Below are 15,453 nucleotides of genomic sequence, written 5' to 3'. Positions count from 1 at the left end.
ATGAATCTCAAAAACATGCTGAGTGCAAAAAACTAGACACAGAAGAGGACTGTAGGATTCTTTTTATATGAAGTTCAAGAACAGGCAGAACTTATCTATGGGGCTGTAAGTCAGAAGAGTTATCTCTGGTGGATCTACTGAGTAGAGTTAGAGATAATTCTAATCTAGAGTTATCTCTGGGTGGATCTACTCATTTGAAAAGGGCATGAGAAACTTCTGAGTTTATGGAAATGTTCTGCATCTTGAGCTGGATGGCAGTTTTATAAGTTTTTACATATGAAAAGGTCATCAAGCAATATTCCTAAGATTTGCATATGTACTGTTTGTAATTATACCTCAACAAAAGCATGCATTGCAAAAAGTGTTTCTTAAAGATTTTTTATGTTTCTTAAAACATGATTGAGAATAAGTCAAGTAAGTGGCTACGTCTCTGAACTGAGTTTATAGCATCCAATAAATCCTTCCTCTGACTTCTCCTTCCATCCTCATCTTGAGTAGAAACTCCCAGTTTTCTTTGGACTGGCTTTTATCTCTGGACTTCTTAATTTTTTTTAAAGATTTTATTTATTTATTTGACAGACAGAGATCACAAATAGTCAGAGAGGCAGGCAGAGAGAGAGGGGAAAACAGGCTCCCTGCCAAACAGAGAGCCCGATGCAGGGCTCGATCCCAGGACTCTGGGATTGTGACCTGAGCGAGACGTAGAGGCTTTAACCCACTGAGCCACCCAGGCGCCCCTGGACTTTTTAATTTTTTGACGACCAAGTTAAGTAAGGATTGTTTTATTTTTTTGCTATGCTCTTCTTATTTTTTATTACTAGGGGTTCACCATCTCATTGTAGGCTGTACTGATGGCTCAAAGAACACCTCATATGTTGTCCAGGATATTTTGATCATCATCCTTGGGCCTCATTTTTTTTAAGCTGTTAGAGAACTTTCATTTTTCTAGAATGGGGATTTGTGTGTGATTTTAATGAGTGAATATTTATACAGATTCTCTCATTGATTTTAAGAATATTCTTTGGACAGGATTGTAAGACATGAATTCAGTTGTGGGGAAAATCTACTTGGGAAAAATGTGTGATTTTTAAGGTAGCTTAAGTATCATAATGAAGTAAAAATTTATTGTGGGATTTCTGGGACACATGGGAACCAAAGCTCCAGGCATGGGTTCCAATTGGCAGAAACATATGGAAATATCCAGAGCTTCTCCAAATGTAACTTATGGAATGTCCATCCTAAGTAGATAGGAGGCTTAGTGCTCAGGAATGAAGTGGCCTCATCCAGACCCTTCGGGCTATTGAGGAAAAAGGAACAAGGTAGCTTCCTTGTTCAAGGAAGGAAAAGAACTTAAAAATCAAGTTCCATGAGGCAGGCAGAAGTAAGACAAAGATCCATGTTAAAGGAAATGCCTACCATAAAGGTCAGGGTTGAAGGTTAAGGAAGCAGAGGTACCTAGGTATATATATAGAGAGAGAACAATTTATAGGGCGCTTTACATTCTCTTTGAGTAGTTCGTACTCTCCTTGCTAGACATCACTTTCTGTGTCTGAACTTTTCCCTGTTTCACAGTGAAATAATTCATTAAATAACTTGAGAAAGAAAAATTTGACAAACCAAAATGTGAGCAAGGGAGTGTTATTCAGGAAGCAGAAGCAAAAGTTGGTGTGAAATGACTATGCCAGCATAGTTCCTGGCACTCGGCTTTTGTCTTACTTTGAAACTTGCTAAAATTATCCAGAGAAGGAAGAATTTGGCTTTGGCCATTTGCAGTGAGTAAGACAAGATCCTTGGTGATCTTGGACTCAGGGTTTGACCCCAGTAGGTTGACAGAGAGCCGTGACTGGAGTTCATTCTCAGTTCCTACTGTGAACTCAGGTTTCTTTTGATGGGGAAAGGAGAAAAAACTTTTCACTCAGTATCCTGGCCTTTGTATGCTTTGTATTTTCTTGTCTTCTTCATTCCCTTATCCCTTGTCACAGAGCAAGAGAAACAGGTAGCAACTACCAAAGTCCCTTTCCTGGGAAGCAGGATCAAATGATTGTTAAGTCTTTGAAGTCTGACAGGGTTGGATTCATATCCTAGATCCACCAGTTTCAAGATATAGTCAATAGCTTAACCCTTCTCTCCTCATATCTATAAATTGAGGATTAAATACCTCATGGGGTTCTTACGAGAATTATATGAGAGTACTTTCAAAACTTTGGAACATAGTGCTCAATAAATCAAGGCAGCTGCTCTGGTGATAGTGATAGAGATATTTGGTTGATGATGGTGATGCTTTCTCTAAGCTTTTCACCTCTGTTCACTTGTGTACAGTGAATTGCACTTAGTGTGTCATCGAAGTACATCATAATTGAAAGTGATGAGTACTGAGCTTTCTGTAGGACTTTGATGGAATCTGGAAGATTTCTGTACATTTGTGGGTTTTTTTTTTTAAGATTTTGTTTATTTGAATGAGAGGGAGAGAAAGCAGAAATGGGGGAAGCAGCAGAGGGAGAGGGAGAGGCAGACTCCCCACTGAGCAGGGAGCTGGATGCTGGGATCATGACCTGAGCTTATGGCAAACTCTTTTTTTTTTTTTTTTTTTTTTCACATTACCTGGAGAACATTTTATTTTAAAAAGAACTGAGCCAGTAAAGACACCAAACTCCAATCCCCAAAGCTATCCTGAATTCCAGGCGGTGAGCAAAATCAGTGCCACTGCTTGTCCTGACCAGAATGTTAGGTCACTTTTTTATGATATCAGGGGTATATTTTAATATTTTATATGCATTTTGCATGATAAGAGAGGTATATAGGGAATTATTTTGGCTTCACAGCATTAGTCATACTTGTTTTTAGTAATGTCCATCGAGCCCTTGCTTGGGAACAACTCTGGGTGACAGCAGTGTTGTTACAGTATAGTGTGATCTGCTCCATGATAAACCTTGAGGCCCCTGTGCAGGGATTATAGTAGAGCCCCGGATGGCCCATCATGCCCTTTCCTCATTTGTGTCTCATGTTCCTGGCGATGGGGAGTTAGCTCAGAAATCACTCCTCTGTTCTATGCTTTATAATGAATACTGGTAGAATAATCAAACATAGGTCCCAGGGTTTCATTTCTATAGCTTATGGTGATACTGGTATCTGTTTTTTTTTTTTTTTAGACTTTAATTTTTTATTTTTTATAAACATATATTTTTATCCCCAGGGGTACAGGTCTGTGAATCACCAGGTTTACACACTTCACAGCACTCACCAAATCACATACCCTCCCCAATGTCCATAATCCCACCCCCTTCTCCCAAACCCCCTCCCCCCGGCAACCCTCAGTTTGTTTTGTGAGATTAAGAGTCACTTATGGTTTGTCTCCCTCCCAATCCCATCTTGTTTCATTTATTCTTCTTCTACCCACTTAAGCCTCCATGTTGTATCACCACTTCCTCATATCAGGGAGATCATATGATAGTTGTCTTTCTCTGCTTGACTTATTTCGCTAAGCATGATACGCTCTAGTTCCATCCATGTTGTTGCAAATGGCAAGATTTCATTTCTTTTGATGGCTGCATAGTATTCCATTGTGTATATATACCACATCTTCTTGATCCATTCATCTGTTGATGGACATCTAGGTTCTTTCCATAGTTTGGCTATTGTGGACATTGCTGCTATAAACATTCGGGTGCACGTGCCCCTTTGGATCACTACATTTGTATCTTTAGGGTAAATACCCAATAGTGCAATTGCTGGGTCATAGGGCAGTTCTATTTTCAACATTTTGAGGAACCTCCATGCTGTTTTCCAGAGTGGCTGCACCAGCTTGCATTCCCACCAACAGTGTAGGAGGATTCCCCTTTCTCCGCATCCTCGCCAGCATCTGTCATTTCCTGACTTGTTGATTTTAGCCATTCTGACTGGTGTGAGGTGATATCTCATTGTGGTTTTGATTTGTATTTCCCTGATGCCGAGTGATATGGAGCACTTTTTCATGTGTCTGTTGGCCATCTGGATGTCTTCTTTGCAGAAATGTCTGTTCATGTCCTCTGCCCATTTCTTGATTGGATTATTTGTTCTTTGGGTGCTGAGTTTGCTAAGTTCTTTATAGATTCTGAACACTAGTCCTTTATCTGATATGTCGTTTGCAAATATCTTCTCCCATTCTGTCAGTTGTCTTTTGATTTTGTTAACTGTTTCCTTTGCTGTGCAAAAGCTTTTGATCTTGATGAAATCCCAGTAGTTCATTTTTTCCCTTGCTTCCCTTGCCTTTTGCGTTGTTCCTAGGAAGATGTTGCTGCGGCAGAGGTCGAAGAGGTTGCTGCCCGTGTTCTCCTCAAGGATTTTGATGGATTCCTTTCGTACATTGAGGTCCTTCATCCATTTTGAGTCTATTTTTGTGTGTGGTGTAAGGGAATGGTCCAATTTCATTTTTCTGCATGTGGCTGTCCAATTTTCCCAGCACCATTTATTGAAAAGGCTGTCTTTTTTCCATTGGACATTCTTTCCTGCTTTGTCGAAGATTAGTTGACCATAGAGTTGAGGGTCTATTTCTGGGCTCTCTATTCTGTTCCATTGATCTATGTGTCTGTTTTTGTGCCAGTACCATGCTGTCTTGATGATGACAGCTTTGTAATAGAGCCTGAAGTCCGGAATTCTGATGCCACCAACGTTGGCTTTCTTTTTCAATATCCCTTTGGCTATTCGAGGTCTTTTCTGGTTCCATATAAATTTTAGCATTATTTGTTCCATTTCTTTGAAAAAGATGGATGGTACTTTGATAGGAATTGCATTAAATGTGTAGATTGCTTTAGGTAGCATAGACATTTTCACAATATTTATTCTTCCAATCCAGGAGCATGGAACATTTTCCATTTCTTTGTGTCTTCCTCAATTTCTTTCATGAGTACTTTATAGTTTTCTGAGTATAGATTCTGTGTCTCTTTGGTTAGGTTTATTCCTAGGTATCTTATGGTTTTGGATGCAATTGTAAATGGTATTGACTCCTTAATATCTCTTTCTTCTGTCTTGCTGTTGGTGTAGAGAAATGCAACTGATTTCTGTGCATTGATTTTATATCCTGACACTTTACTGAATTCCTGTATAAGTTCTAGCAGTTTTGGAGTGGAGTCTTTTGGGTTTTCCACATATAGTATCATATCATCTGCGAAGAGTGATAATTTGACTTCTTCTTTGCCGATTTGGATGCCTTTAATTTCCTTTTGTTGTCTGATTCCTGAGGCTAGGACCTCTAGTACTATGTTGAATAGCAGTGGTGATAATGGACATCCCTGCCGTGTTCCTGACCTTAGCGGAAAAGCTTTCAGTTTTTCTCCATGGAGAATGATATTTGCGGTGGGTTTTTCATAGATGGCTTTGATGATATTGAGGTATGTGCCCTCTATCCCTACACTTTGAAGAGTTTTGATCAGGAAGGGATGCTGTACTTTGTCAAATGCTTTTTCAGCATCTATTGAGAGTATCATATGGTTCTTGTTCTTTCTTTTATTGATGTGTTGTATCACATTGACTGATTTGCGGATGTTGAACCAACCTTGCAGCCCTGGAATAAATTCCACTTGGTCGTGGTGAATAATCTTTTTAATGTACTGTTGAATCCTATTGGCTAGTATTTTGTTGAGTATTTTCGCATCTGTGTTCATCAAGGATATCGGTCTATAGCTCTCTTTTTTGGTGGGATCCTTGTCTGGTTTTGGGATCAAGGTGATGCTGGCCTCATAAAATGAGTTTGGAAGTTTTCCTTCCATTTCTATTTTTTGGAACAGTTTCAGGAGAATAGGAATTAGTTCTTCTTTAAATGTTTGGTAGAATTCCCCCGGGAAGCCGTCTGGCCCTGGGCTTTTGTTTGTTTGGAGATTTTTAATGACTGTTTCTATCTCCTTACTGGTTATGGGTCTGTTCAGGCTTTCTATTTCTTCCTGGTTCAGTTGTGGTAGTTTATATGTTTCTAGGAATGCATCCATTTCTTCCAGATTGTCAAATTTATTGCCGTAGAGTTGCTCATAGTATGTTCTTATAATAGTTTGTATTTCTTTGGTGTTAGTTGTGATCTCTCCTCTTTCATTCATGATTTTATTTATTTGGGTCCTTTCTCTTTTCTTTTTGATAAGTCTGACCAAGGGTTTATCAATTTTATTAATTCTTTCAAAGAACCAGCTCCTAGTTTTGTGGATTTGTTCTATTGTTTTTTTGGTTTCTATTTCATTGATTTCTGCTCTGATCTTTATGATTTCTCTTCTCCTGCTGGGCTTAGGGTTTCTTTCTTGTTCTTTCTCCAGCTCCTTTAGGTGTAGGGTTAGGTTGTGTACCTGAGACCTTTCTTGTTTCTTGAGAAAGGCTTGTAGCGCTATATATTTTCCTCTCAGGACTGCCTTTGTTGTGTCCCACAGATTTTGAACCGTTGTATTTTCATTATCATTTGTTTCCATGATTTTTTTCAATTCTTCTTTAATTTCCCGGTTGACCCATTCATTCTTTAGAAGGATACTGTTTAGTCTCCATGTATTTGGGTTCTTTCCAAACTTCCTTTTGTGGTTGAGTTCTAGCTTTAGAGCATTGTGGTCTGAAAATATGCAGGGAATGATCCCAATCTTTTGATACCGGTTGAGTCCTGATTTTGGACCGAGGATGTGATCTATTCTGGAGAATGTTCCATGTGCACTAGAGAAGAATGTGTATTCTGTTGCTTTGGGATGAAATATTCTGAATATATCTGTGATGTCCATCTGGTCCAGTGTGTCGTTTAAGGCCTTTATTTCCTTGCTGATCTTTTGCTTGGATGACCTGTCCATTTCAGTGAGGGGAGTGTTAAAGTCCCCTACTATTATTGTATTATTGTTGATGTGTTTCTTTGATTTTGTTATTAATTGGTTTATATAGTTGGCTGCTCCCACATTGGGGGCATAGATATTTAAAATTGTTAAATCTTCTTGTTGGACAGACCCATTGAGTATGATATAGTGTCCTTCCTCATTTCTTATTATAGTCTTTGGCTTAAAATCTAATTGATCTGATATAAGGATTGCCACTCCTGCTTTCTTCTGATGTCCATTAGCATGGTAAATTCTTTTCTACCCCCTCACTTTAAATCTGGAGGTGTCTTCGGGCTTAAAATGTGTTTCTTGGAGGCAACATATAGATGAGTTTTGTTTTTTTATCCATTCTGATACCCTGTGTCTTTTGACAGGGGCATTTAGCCCATTCACATTCAGGGTAACTATTGAGAGATATGAATTTAGTGCCATTGTATTGCCTGTAAGGTGACTGTTACTGTATATGGTCTCTGTTCCTTTCTGATCTACCACTTGTAGGCTCTCTCTTTGCTTAGAGGACCCCTTTCAAGATTTCCTGTAGAGCTGGTTTGGTATTTGCAAATTCTTTCAGTTGTTGTTTGTCCTGGAAGCTTTTAATCTCTCCTTCTATTTTCAATGATAGCCTAGCTGGATATAGTATTCTTGGCTGCATGTTTTTCTCGTTTAGTGCTCTGAAAATATCATGCCAGCTCTTTCTGGCCTGCCAGGTCTCTGTGGATAAGTCAGCTGCCAATCTAATATTTTTACCATTGTATGTTACAGACTTCTTTTCCCGGGCTGCTTTCAGGATTTTCTCTTTGTCACTGAGACTTGTAAATTTTACTATTAGGTGACGGGGTGTGGGCCTATTCTTATTGATTTTGAGGGGCATTCTCTGAACCTCCTGAATTTTGATGCTCGTTCCCTTTGCCATATTGGGGAAATTCTCCCCAATAATTCTCTCCAGTATACCTTCTGCTCCCCTCTCACTTTCTTCTTCTTCTGGAATCCCAATTATTCTAATGTTGTTTCGTCTTATGGTGTCACTTATCTCTCGAATTCTCCCCTCGTGGTCCAGTAGCTGTTTGTCCCTCTTTTGCTCAGCTTCTTTATTCTCTGTCATTTGGTCTTCTATATCACTAATTCTTTCTTCTGCCTCATTTATCCTAGCAGTGAGAGCCTCCATTTTTGATTGCACCTCATTAATAGCTTTTTTGATTTCACCTTGGTTAGATTTTAGTTCTTTTATTTCTCCAGAAAGGGCTTTTATATCTCTCGAGAGGGTTTCTCTAATATCTTCCATGCCTTTTTCGAGCCCGGCTAGAACCTTGAGAATTGTCATTCTGAACTCTAGATCTGACATATTACCGATGTCTGTATTGATTAGGTCCCTAGCCTTCGGTACTGCCTCTTGTTCTTTTTTTTGTGTTGAATTTTTACGTCTTGTCATTTTGTCCAGATAAAAGTAAATGAAGGGGCAAGTAAAATACTAAAAGGGTGGCAACAACCCCAGGAAAATATGCTTTAACCAAATTAGAGGAGATCCAAAATCGTGAGTGGGGAGAAAGGGGATAAAAAGAGGTTCAAAAAGGAAGAAAGAAAAAAAAAACAAAAAGAAAAGGAAAGAAAAGAAAAGAAAAGAATTTTTTAAAAAAGAAAATACCTTTCAGAAAGTGGTTGTTTTTCTGTTTCCAGAATTGCTGTTCTTCTTCTCTTCGATCTGCTGATGGATTTTCAGGTGTTTGCAATCTTTAGATAAGCTATCTAGCTGATCTCCGGCTAGCTGAAGCAGTCTCAGCTTGCTACTTCTCCGCCATCTTGGCTCCTCTCCCTCGGCAAACTCTTAACCTACTGAGCCACCCAGGTGCCCCTCTTATACATTTGTTTTAATTGAGTTTAGTTGTGTCTTTGTGTCAGAAACAGTGGCTATCTCCTCCCTTTTTGTAAAGAGAATCAGATACTTATGAGATACAAAGTTAGGTATTAGTGTATACCTACTTTGCAGTTTGGGTGCCATAGTTTCTTTACTTGCAAACCCTCTGCTTTTTGAGCAGATGTACATATGTGATATGATAATGCAGTATATCACCCTGTGTGAAGTACAGTACAAGGAAGACAGTAAATAGAATAGAAGATTAAAAGAGATCATTTGAATTAGAGAATATGAATCTGGATATGCTTTTGAAGTAAATGAGTTGATTTGGTTACCAAAGAGCTACATGGTAAAAATCAAAAAGTATTTTCATGGGTCTTGATTCCTCTCCCTTTCCCAAACTTTAAAAAAAAAAAAAAGTAATTGTAACTGGATTGAAAACTAGTGTGAACTATTTAAGTGCTTTGGTAGTGGACTTTCAGTTCATTTAGGTGTTATTTACTTATTGTCTTGGAGTATATTAATTGTATAGATGCATTGAGAGGCAACATGATGTTGCCGATTGAGCTACCTATAAGACCTTGTGATTCAAAATCTCCCTGCATCCCAGGTTCCTCGTATGTTCAAAATATGGTGATAATTCTTAGCTCATTTTTCATCTTGTCTTGCATTCCATCTTTATTTTTGTGCATTGTACATTGGCACTATTACAGCTTCATAAGATACAGCCTAGATGTGATGAGACTGATTTGAAACTCTTCTTAGAGGTATCCAAAAGGGAGTTTTATGGGACTTTTCATAAGTTTAGGTTTTCTTAAGTCCTAAATTCTTACTCTGTTCTAGAGATTTTCGCTGTATGTTCTTAGCATCCACTTCGTAATAAGATTACTTAAAGAATAGTGTGAAATCACCAATATTTATTGCATAGTGTGTTGGTTGTTATTGCCTGAGTCTGTGTTTATCCGTTCTTAGAAAACCTATGGACACCGCGGTGGTAATGGAAACCGGAAGTGAAAGGGGGAATGGGTAGCAAACTGTGCATTAGCCAAGTTCCAAAATGCTTTCTTGATTTAGCAAAATATGTAACAATGAAAACATTCATTTCTGCAATTATCATTTTGTTTGGAAATAAATAATTAGCTTGAAGGGAAGTAAGGTGAAACGTAATTGGAGGGCAGTTAAATAACAGTATATTAAGAGTAGTATAACACGTGGTCATGTGTAAGTGCATTTGGCCTTATTGATTGATATATATTGATTGGGACTTGAAAGCCAAGTCTGTGTTTCATGTTAATATGTTAAGGTTAATAAGCCTTTTACTATTTTGAGATGAATAATGACTCAGGAGGATCAACTAACTTATCCCAAATTGCACAGCCAGTAAATGGTGGTGAATAAAAATTGGAACTTTCTGACTCTTCAGCTATCTTTTCATTTTACCAGTCCAGTTTTGCTTCTCCTTGGCAATCTGTTTTGGCCACTGAAACAAGCCTTTCCAATGCTATCTTTTTCAGCCTCTAGTTTCACTGGGCTTTTTAGCTCTTTGATTTTCACAGCATCTCTATGTTCAGCTTGTCAGGTTCTTTAAGTATCTGTCTTGGCCGAGATAATTATGTTGGGTTACACATCAAAAAGAAAGGCACAGCCAATACTCAGTATTTGAGTAGTTGGCCCCTGAACTGCCACTCTCGTACCTGTGTGGGCCTAGTCTATGTCTTGGATAACCCATAAACCCTGTTATCATCTGGACCAGGTTTTGCTCCATGGTTCATTGTAAGACAGTGTAAGAATTACTACTGCTTTATAGGTGATGGTGTAGGGGAAAGATACAGATTTAGGACTGGGTCAAAATACCAAAGAGCTGTGTGAGTTTGTCTAAATTTCTAAACTTCCTAGAAAGCCTTAGTGTATTCATCTACAAGAAGAAAGAATACCAACTTCTTATGGTGATTCTAAGAATGAAATGAAATAGCATAAGATGTCAGCTGCTTAACTGTAGCATATCTTGGGCGTATGGTAATGCCCAAGAGGTTGTTTCTTACCCATTTTTCTGGCTTCTGATCTGCACCGCTGTCTCTGGGCATCTGCTTTAGTCTTATCCTCATTGCTTTACTCCACTCCTGTTCTCACTGTTCAAAAGCCACAGACAAGGCTTCTCACATCTTTGATGTGCCCTCTCTTGATTGTTCGCCCAGAGCCTATAACTGGTGAAATTTCTGGCTCTTCTTCATGTGCTCTTGGTTCCCAGTCTCCAGTGGGTTTAACTAATGCAAACCATTTAATGTGGATTTTGTTTATAATGTAACTTATTTCTCAGTTGGCCTGTATAGTACTCCCTAACTTAAGTATTTCCATTTGTTGTCTTAAATCATCCAGAGTGGGGATCTTCAGAACATACAAACAGAACCATATAGTTGAAGAACACATTTTTGTTGTTAAGATTTTATTTATTTATTATTTTAAGTAATCTCTACACCCAACTTGGGGTTTGAACTCACAACCCTGAGGTCAGGAGTCACATGCTCCATCAACTGAGCCAGCCAGGCACCCCTCAGTGTTCATTTTTTAAAGAAACAAAATTCATCCTTTTAATTATTTATTTTCTGGAAATTTTAATTGTTCTTTTAAATTTTTGTGTGTTTAATGATAAAGCCGTAAGCACTCTGGTTTCTAGATAACTTAGGGGATGATGTTTTACATTTGTTTCTTAAGAATTATAGTAATTTCAGGATTCCTTAGGTGGCTCAGTCAGTTAAGTGTGTGCCTTCAGCTCAAATCATGATCCTGTAGTCCTGGGATCGAGCCCCACATCTGGCTCCCTGCTCAGCGGGGAGTCAGCTTATCCCTCTCCCTCTGCACTTCTCCCATCTTGTTCTCTCTCTCTCTTTCTCTCTCAAATAAATAAATAAATCTTTAGAATCATAGTAATTTTGGAAGGGACTTTCTGAAATTTATTCTCTACAGAAAAATTCCTTTTTCATCTAAATAAGATTTTAAATATTGCTTATCTGTTGTTGATTTGGGGGGGAAAAGTGCTTCTTGAATAAATAGCTGGGCTTTATAAATCTTAGTTTAATGTTATAGCTATATTACTCATGGTGATGAAGGTAATATTTAAGATGATTGCCACCAGGCACTATTCATCCAAGATTTTTCAATGCCGAAGATATCGTGATGGAGAAAACCTTAAAGGAATCCCTAATGGAAAAATAAATTCTGATAATTTTTGTTGGGATTTCATTCAGTCCTTTAACATTATGGTTTGCACTCTTGTTATTCCAGGGAAAGGTGGCCCAGACGGCGTGTATGTCAGCTTGCAAGCATTTAGCCACATCCTTGATGCAGCTCTTGCTGGAAGCTGAAGTAAGACAGCTCACCCTGGGAGCACTACAGCAGTTCAACTTGGATGTCAGAGAATGTGAACGTAAGACAGGGAACCATCCCTTTGCTTGTTTCTTTCATCTGTGTGTGTACTCACTTCTATGGGAAAAAAAAAAAAAAAAAAAGGTCTGCGGGGTGTTCGTTCCTGATGGAGTTGAATACCTGGATGGCGGAGACAACTTGAAGGGCACGTAGAAATGGTCCATCAGTAAGCTGATTTGAGCACCCAGAGGTGCATAGGCCCCTACACAGAACAGAGATCTCGGGCCACAAACAAATTTGCCATCTAGAGGGGGATACAAGGCAGACATGCATTTAATACACACCAAAGAAAACCTGATTTGTCCGAAGACTTCAGAAGAATGCAGTGCCCAGCCACTTTTTTTTTTTAAATTTTAAACCTATTTTTACATCTTATCTGCAAACTCTTCTTCATCTGAAGAACGAATGTGTGTGCATCTATCAGTTGGAGATGCTTTTCTATTGTAGGTAGAAACAAAATGTTAGACAGAGTGATTTAAAAAAATAGGTTTTATTTTTCTTAGAGACAATGAGTTGCTATATTGATTTAGTTGCTCAGTGATATCATCAAGGACTTGGGCTCTTTTTTTTTTTCTATAATAGAGTTGACACACAGTGTTACATTAGGTTCAGGTGTACAAAATAGTGATTCAGCTTCTCTGTACCTCATGCTATGCTCACCACAAGTGTAGCTACCACCTGTCACCATACAGTGCTATTACAGTGTTACTGACTATTCCTGGGCTGTGCCTTTTATTCCCATGACTTCATTCCTTAACGGGAAGCCTGTATCTTCCACACCCCTTCACCTCTTTACCCATCCTTCCACTCACTCTTCTCTGGCAACCATAAGTTTGTTCTCCATATTTATAGGTATGATTCTGCTTTTGGTTTGTTTATTCACTTGTTTTGTTTTTTAAGATTCCACAGAAGAGTGAAATTGTATGGCATTTAGAGGACCCAGGCTCTTTTGTTCCCTCTCTTATGCCATACTTAGAGTTGTGTGGACTTTTCCTCTTCATACATATTATTCCTTTTCATACATGTATTATATTATAGTCAGAAGAGACTCACATTCCCTCAAAAAAATAAAAGTAAAAACAGAAATACCATCTGACCCAGTAATTCCTCTTCTAAGAATTTACCCAAAGAAAACAGAAACACTAATTTGAAAAGATACATGCACTCCTGTGTTGATTGCAGCATTACTTACAGTAGCCAAAATATGGAAACAACCTAAGTGTCCACAGATAAATGAATGGAGAAAGAAGATGTGACATATATCTATAATGGAATATTATTTAGCCATAAAAAAGAATACAGTCTTGCCATTCACAACAACATGGATGGACCTAGAGAGTATTGTGCTAAGTGAAGTAAGTCAGAAATAAAAAGACAATAACACATGTTCACTTAAATGTGGAATCTGAAAAATAAAACACCCCCCCCCCGAAATAGACTCATAAATACAGAAAACCAACTGGTGAATGCCAGAGGGAGGGTGGGGAATGGGTAAAACATGTGATGGGGATTAAGAGGTACAAAATTCTACTTAAAAAAAAAAAAACATGACAGAGATGAAAATTAGAACTTAAGGAGTATAATCAATACTGTAATAACTTTGAGTGGTGGCTCACTTGTAGTCAGCATTTTGTAATGCATATAATTGTCAAATCACTATGTTGTACACCTGAAACTATAATATAATATTGTATGTCAGCTGTACTTCAGTTAGGAAAAAAAAAAAAAAGAGGAGGAGACTTACATTCAAGACAGGAAAAAAGAGGCCAATGTCACTTATTCCTTTTATTAAGAAAATTAAGACCTTTTCAGGAGATCCCTAACAAACTTTCCTGTCTCATTGGTAATGGCACAGTTACGTAGTCACCTCCACCTTTAAGGGAGGCCACAAGATTATCTGGCAAAGTGACAGAGGACCATCATTATTGGGATAGTTGATTCATCGTGAATCATCCCCTTGACACAAAATTAGTTCTGGTTAGGAAAGAGAAGGAAGAAATAGAGAGTGTTCTGGTGTTCATTGTGCTATATCAATGAGAAATGAAGAAGAACAGAAATTCTATGACAACTTGAGATTTTTTTTCTAATTCTAAGAAAATCAGTGGAAAATTCTAAAAGTGTGCTAATACTTCTAACCAGTTTTTAAGATTTTTACTGCCTGTTGGTTTCCCTTGATTGATTTTTAAAATTTTTTTTTTATTTTTTTATACATATAATATATTATTAGCCCCAGGGGTACAGGTCTGTGAATTGCCAGGTTTATATACTTCACAGCACTCACTGTAGCACATACTCTCCCCAATGGATTTTTGGTGGCTAGAAATTAAGGTTTATTGGCAGTTCTGGTTTTAATTAATTACTGTAGACTTCCAGTTTCAGTCACCGGAATATCAACATCACCTTTTTGCCATAAACAACTGTAAAACTGATTAGAACAATTCTTTTCATGTATTGGGCAGTAGATAGCACAAGGCTGTAATTTTTTAGAAAGGGGAAATGCATAAGGTAAACTTGACATTCAATCTCGTTTTCTGTCTGGGGGGCACTATCCAAATAGGTGCCCAGGAAATTAGAACCCAAATCAAAACTGGAGTTTAACACAGAAAAAAACAAAACAGAACAAAAAAAACAAAAACAAAAAAAAAAACAGAGATTGGCCCAAGCTCTGGTGAGGCAGCTGGGATTTGTGGGGCAGGATTCGAGAGAGAAAAGAATTGTTTAGCTGTAAGAGTCTACATTGGAGAGCCCTTGAGTCTTTGGTCAAAAACTGAGTTGCCATTTGCAGAGGGTAAAATCCTGTGAGGCCCGGCAGAGTTTAGCCAACTGAGGATCTGTGAGCTGAGTAGGAAAGCCAGACATTAGAATTCTGACCAACCAAAGTTGAAGACCAGCTAATCATCTTGTACATTCAGTAAGACCCCAGAAAGTTAGGCCTTAAGAGTACTGAAGCTCTTGAGTAAGAGCCAATCTTGATCTACCCTAACAAATCCTAATGATACTTAACAAGATAAAGGTCATCTACCAATAAAATAACTGCCTGCCAAAACCAAACTCAACTGTCTTTGAAGGAAGAAGAACATATACAAAATTTCAGACTCTTAACCACATAACCTCAACAATTTTACAGGAAGAGTTAAGATTTGGCATGCAAAGAGAAAGGAAAATGTGACCCATAACAAGAAAGGACAGGCAATAGAAATAGACCCACTGATAACAGAAATGTTGAAAACAGAAGACAGGGCCTTTAAAAATCTGCCTATGGATATATTTAATATAAACTATAGCTGAATTTTTTCCCACCTTTCGTAAAAAGCATTAACCCATTGATTCAAAAAGCTCAATGAATCTTAAGCAGGATAAACACAGAGC

At 38.1% G+C, this 15,453-nt stretch overlaps 1 protein-coding gene across 3 annotated transcripts in view; it reads left to right on the top strand.

Moving 5' to 3' along the window:
• EXOC6B (exocyst complex component 6B) overlaps window positions 1-15,453 on the top strand; it is a 620,807-nt gene that overhangs the window by 422,625 nt on the left and 182,729 nt on the right. For all 3 annotated transcript variants that reach the window (XM_059188040.1, XM_059188039.1, XM_059188041.1), the window contains one exon: window positions 11,944-12,085. In XM_059188040.1, the coding sequence (XP_059044023.1) occupies window positions 11,944-12,085 (142 nt within the window). The remainder of the gene's footprint in view (window positions 1-11,943; window positions 12,086-15,453) is intronic.

This window comes from Mustela lutreola, chromosome 9, assembly GCF_030435805.1.
Source record: "Mustela lutreola isolate mMusLut2 chromosome 9, mMusLut2.pri, whole genome shotgun sequence".
In the NCBI taxonomy this organism is placed as follows: domain Eukaryota; kingdom Metazoa; phylum Chordata; class Mammalia; order Carnivora; family Mustelidae; genus Mustela; species Mustela lutreola.
This window is presented reverse-complemented; position numbering and strand designations above follow the sequence as displayed.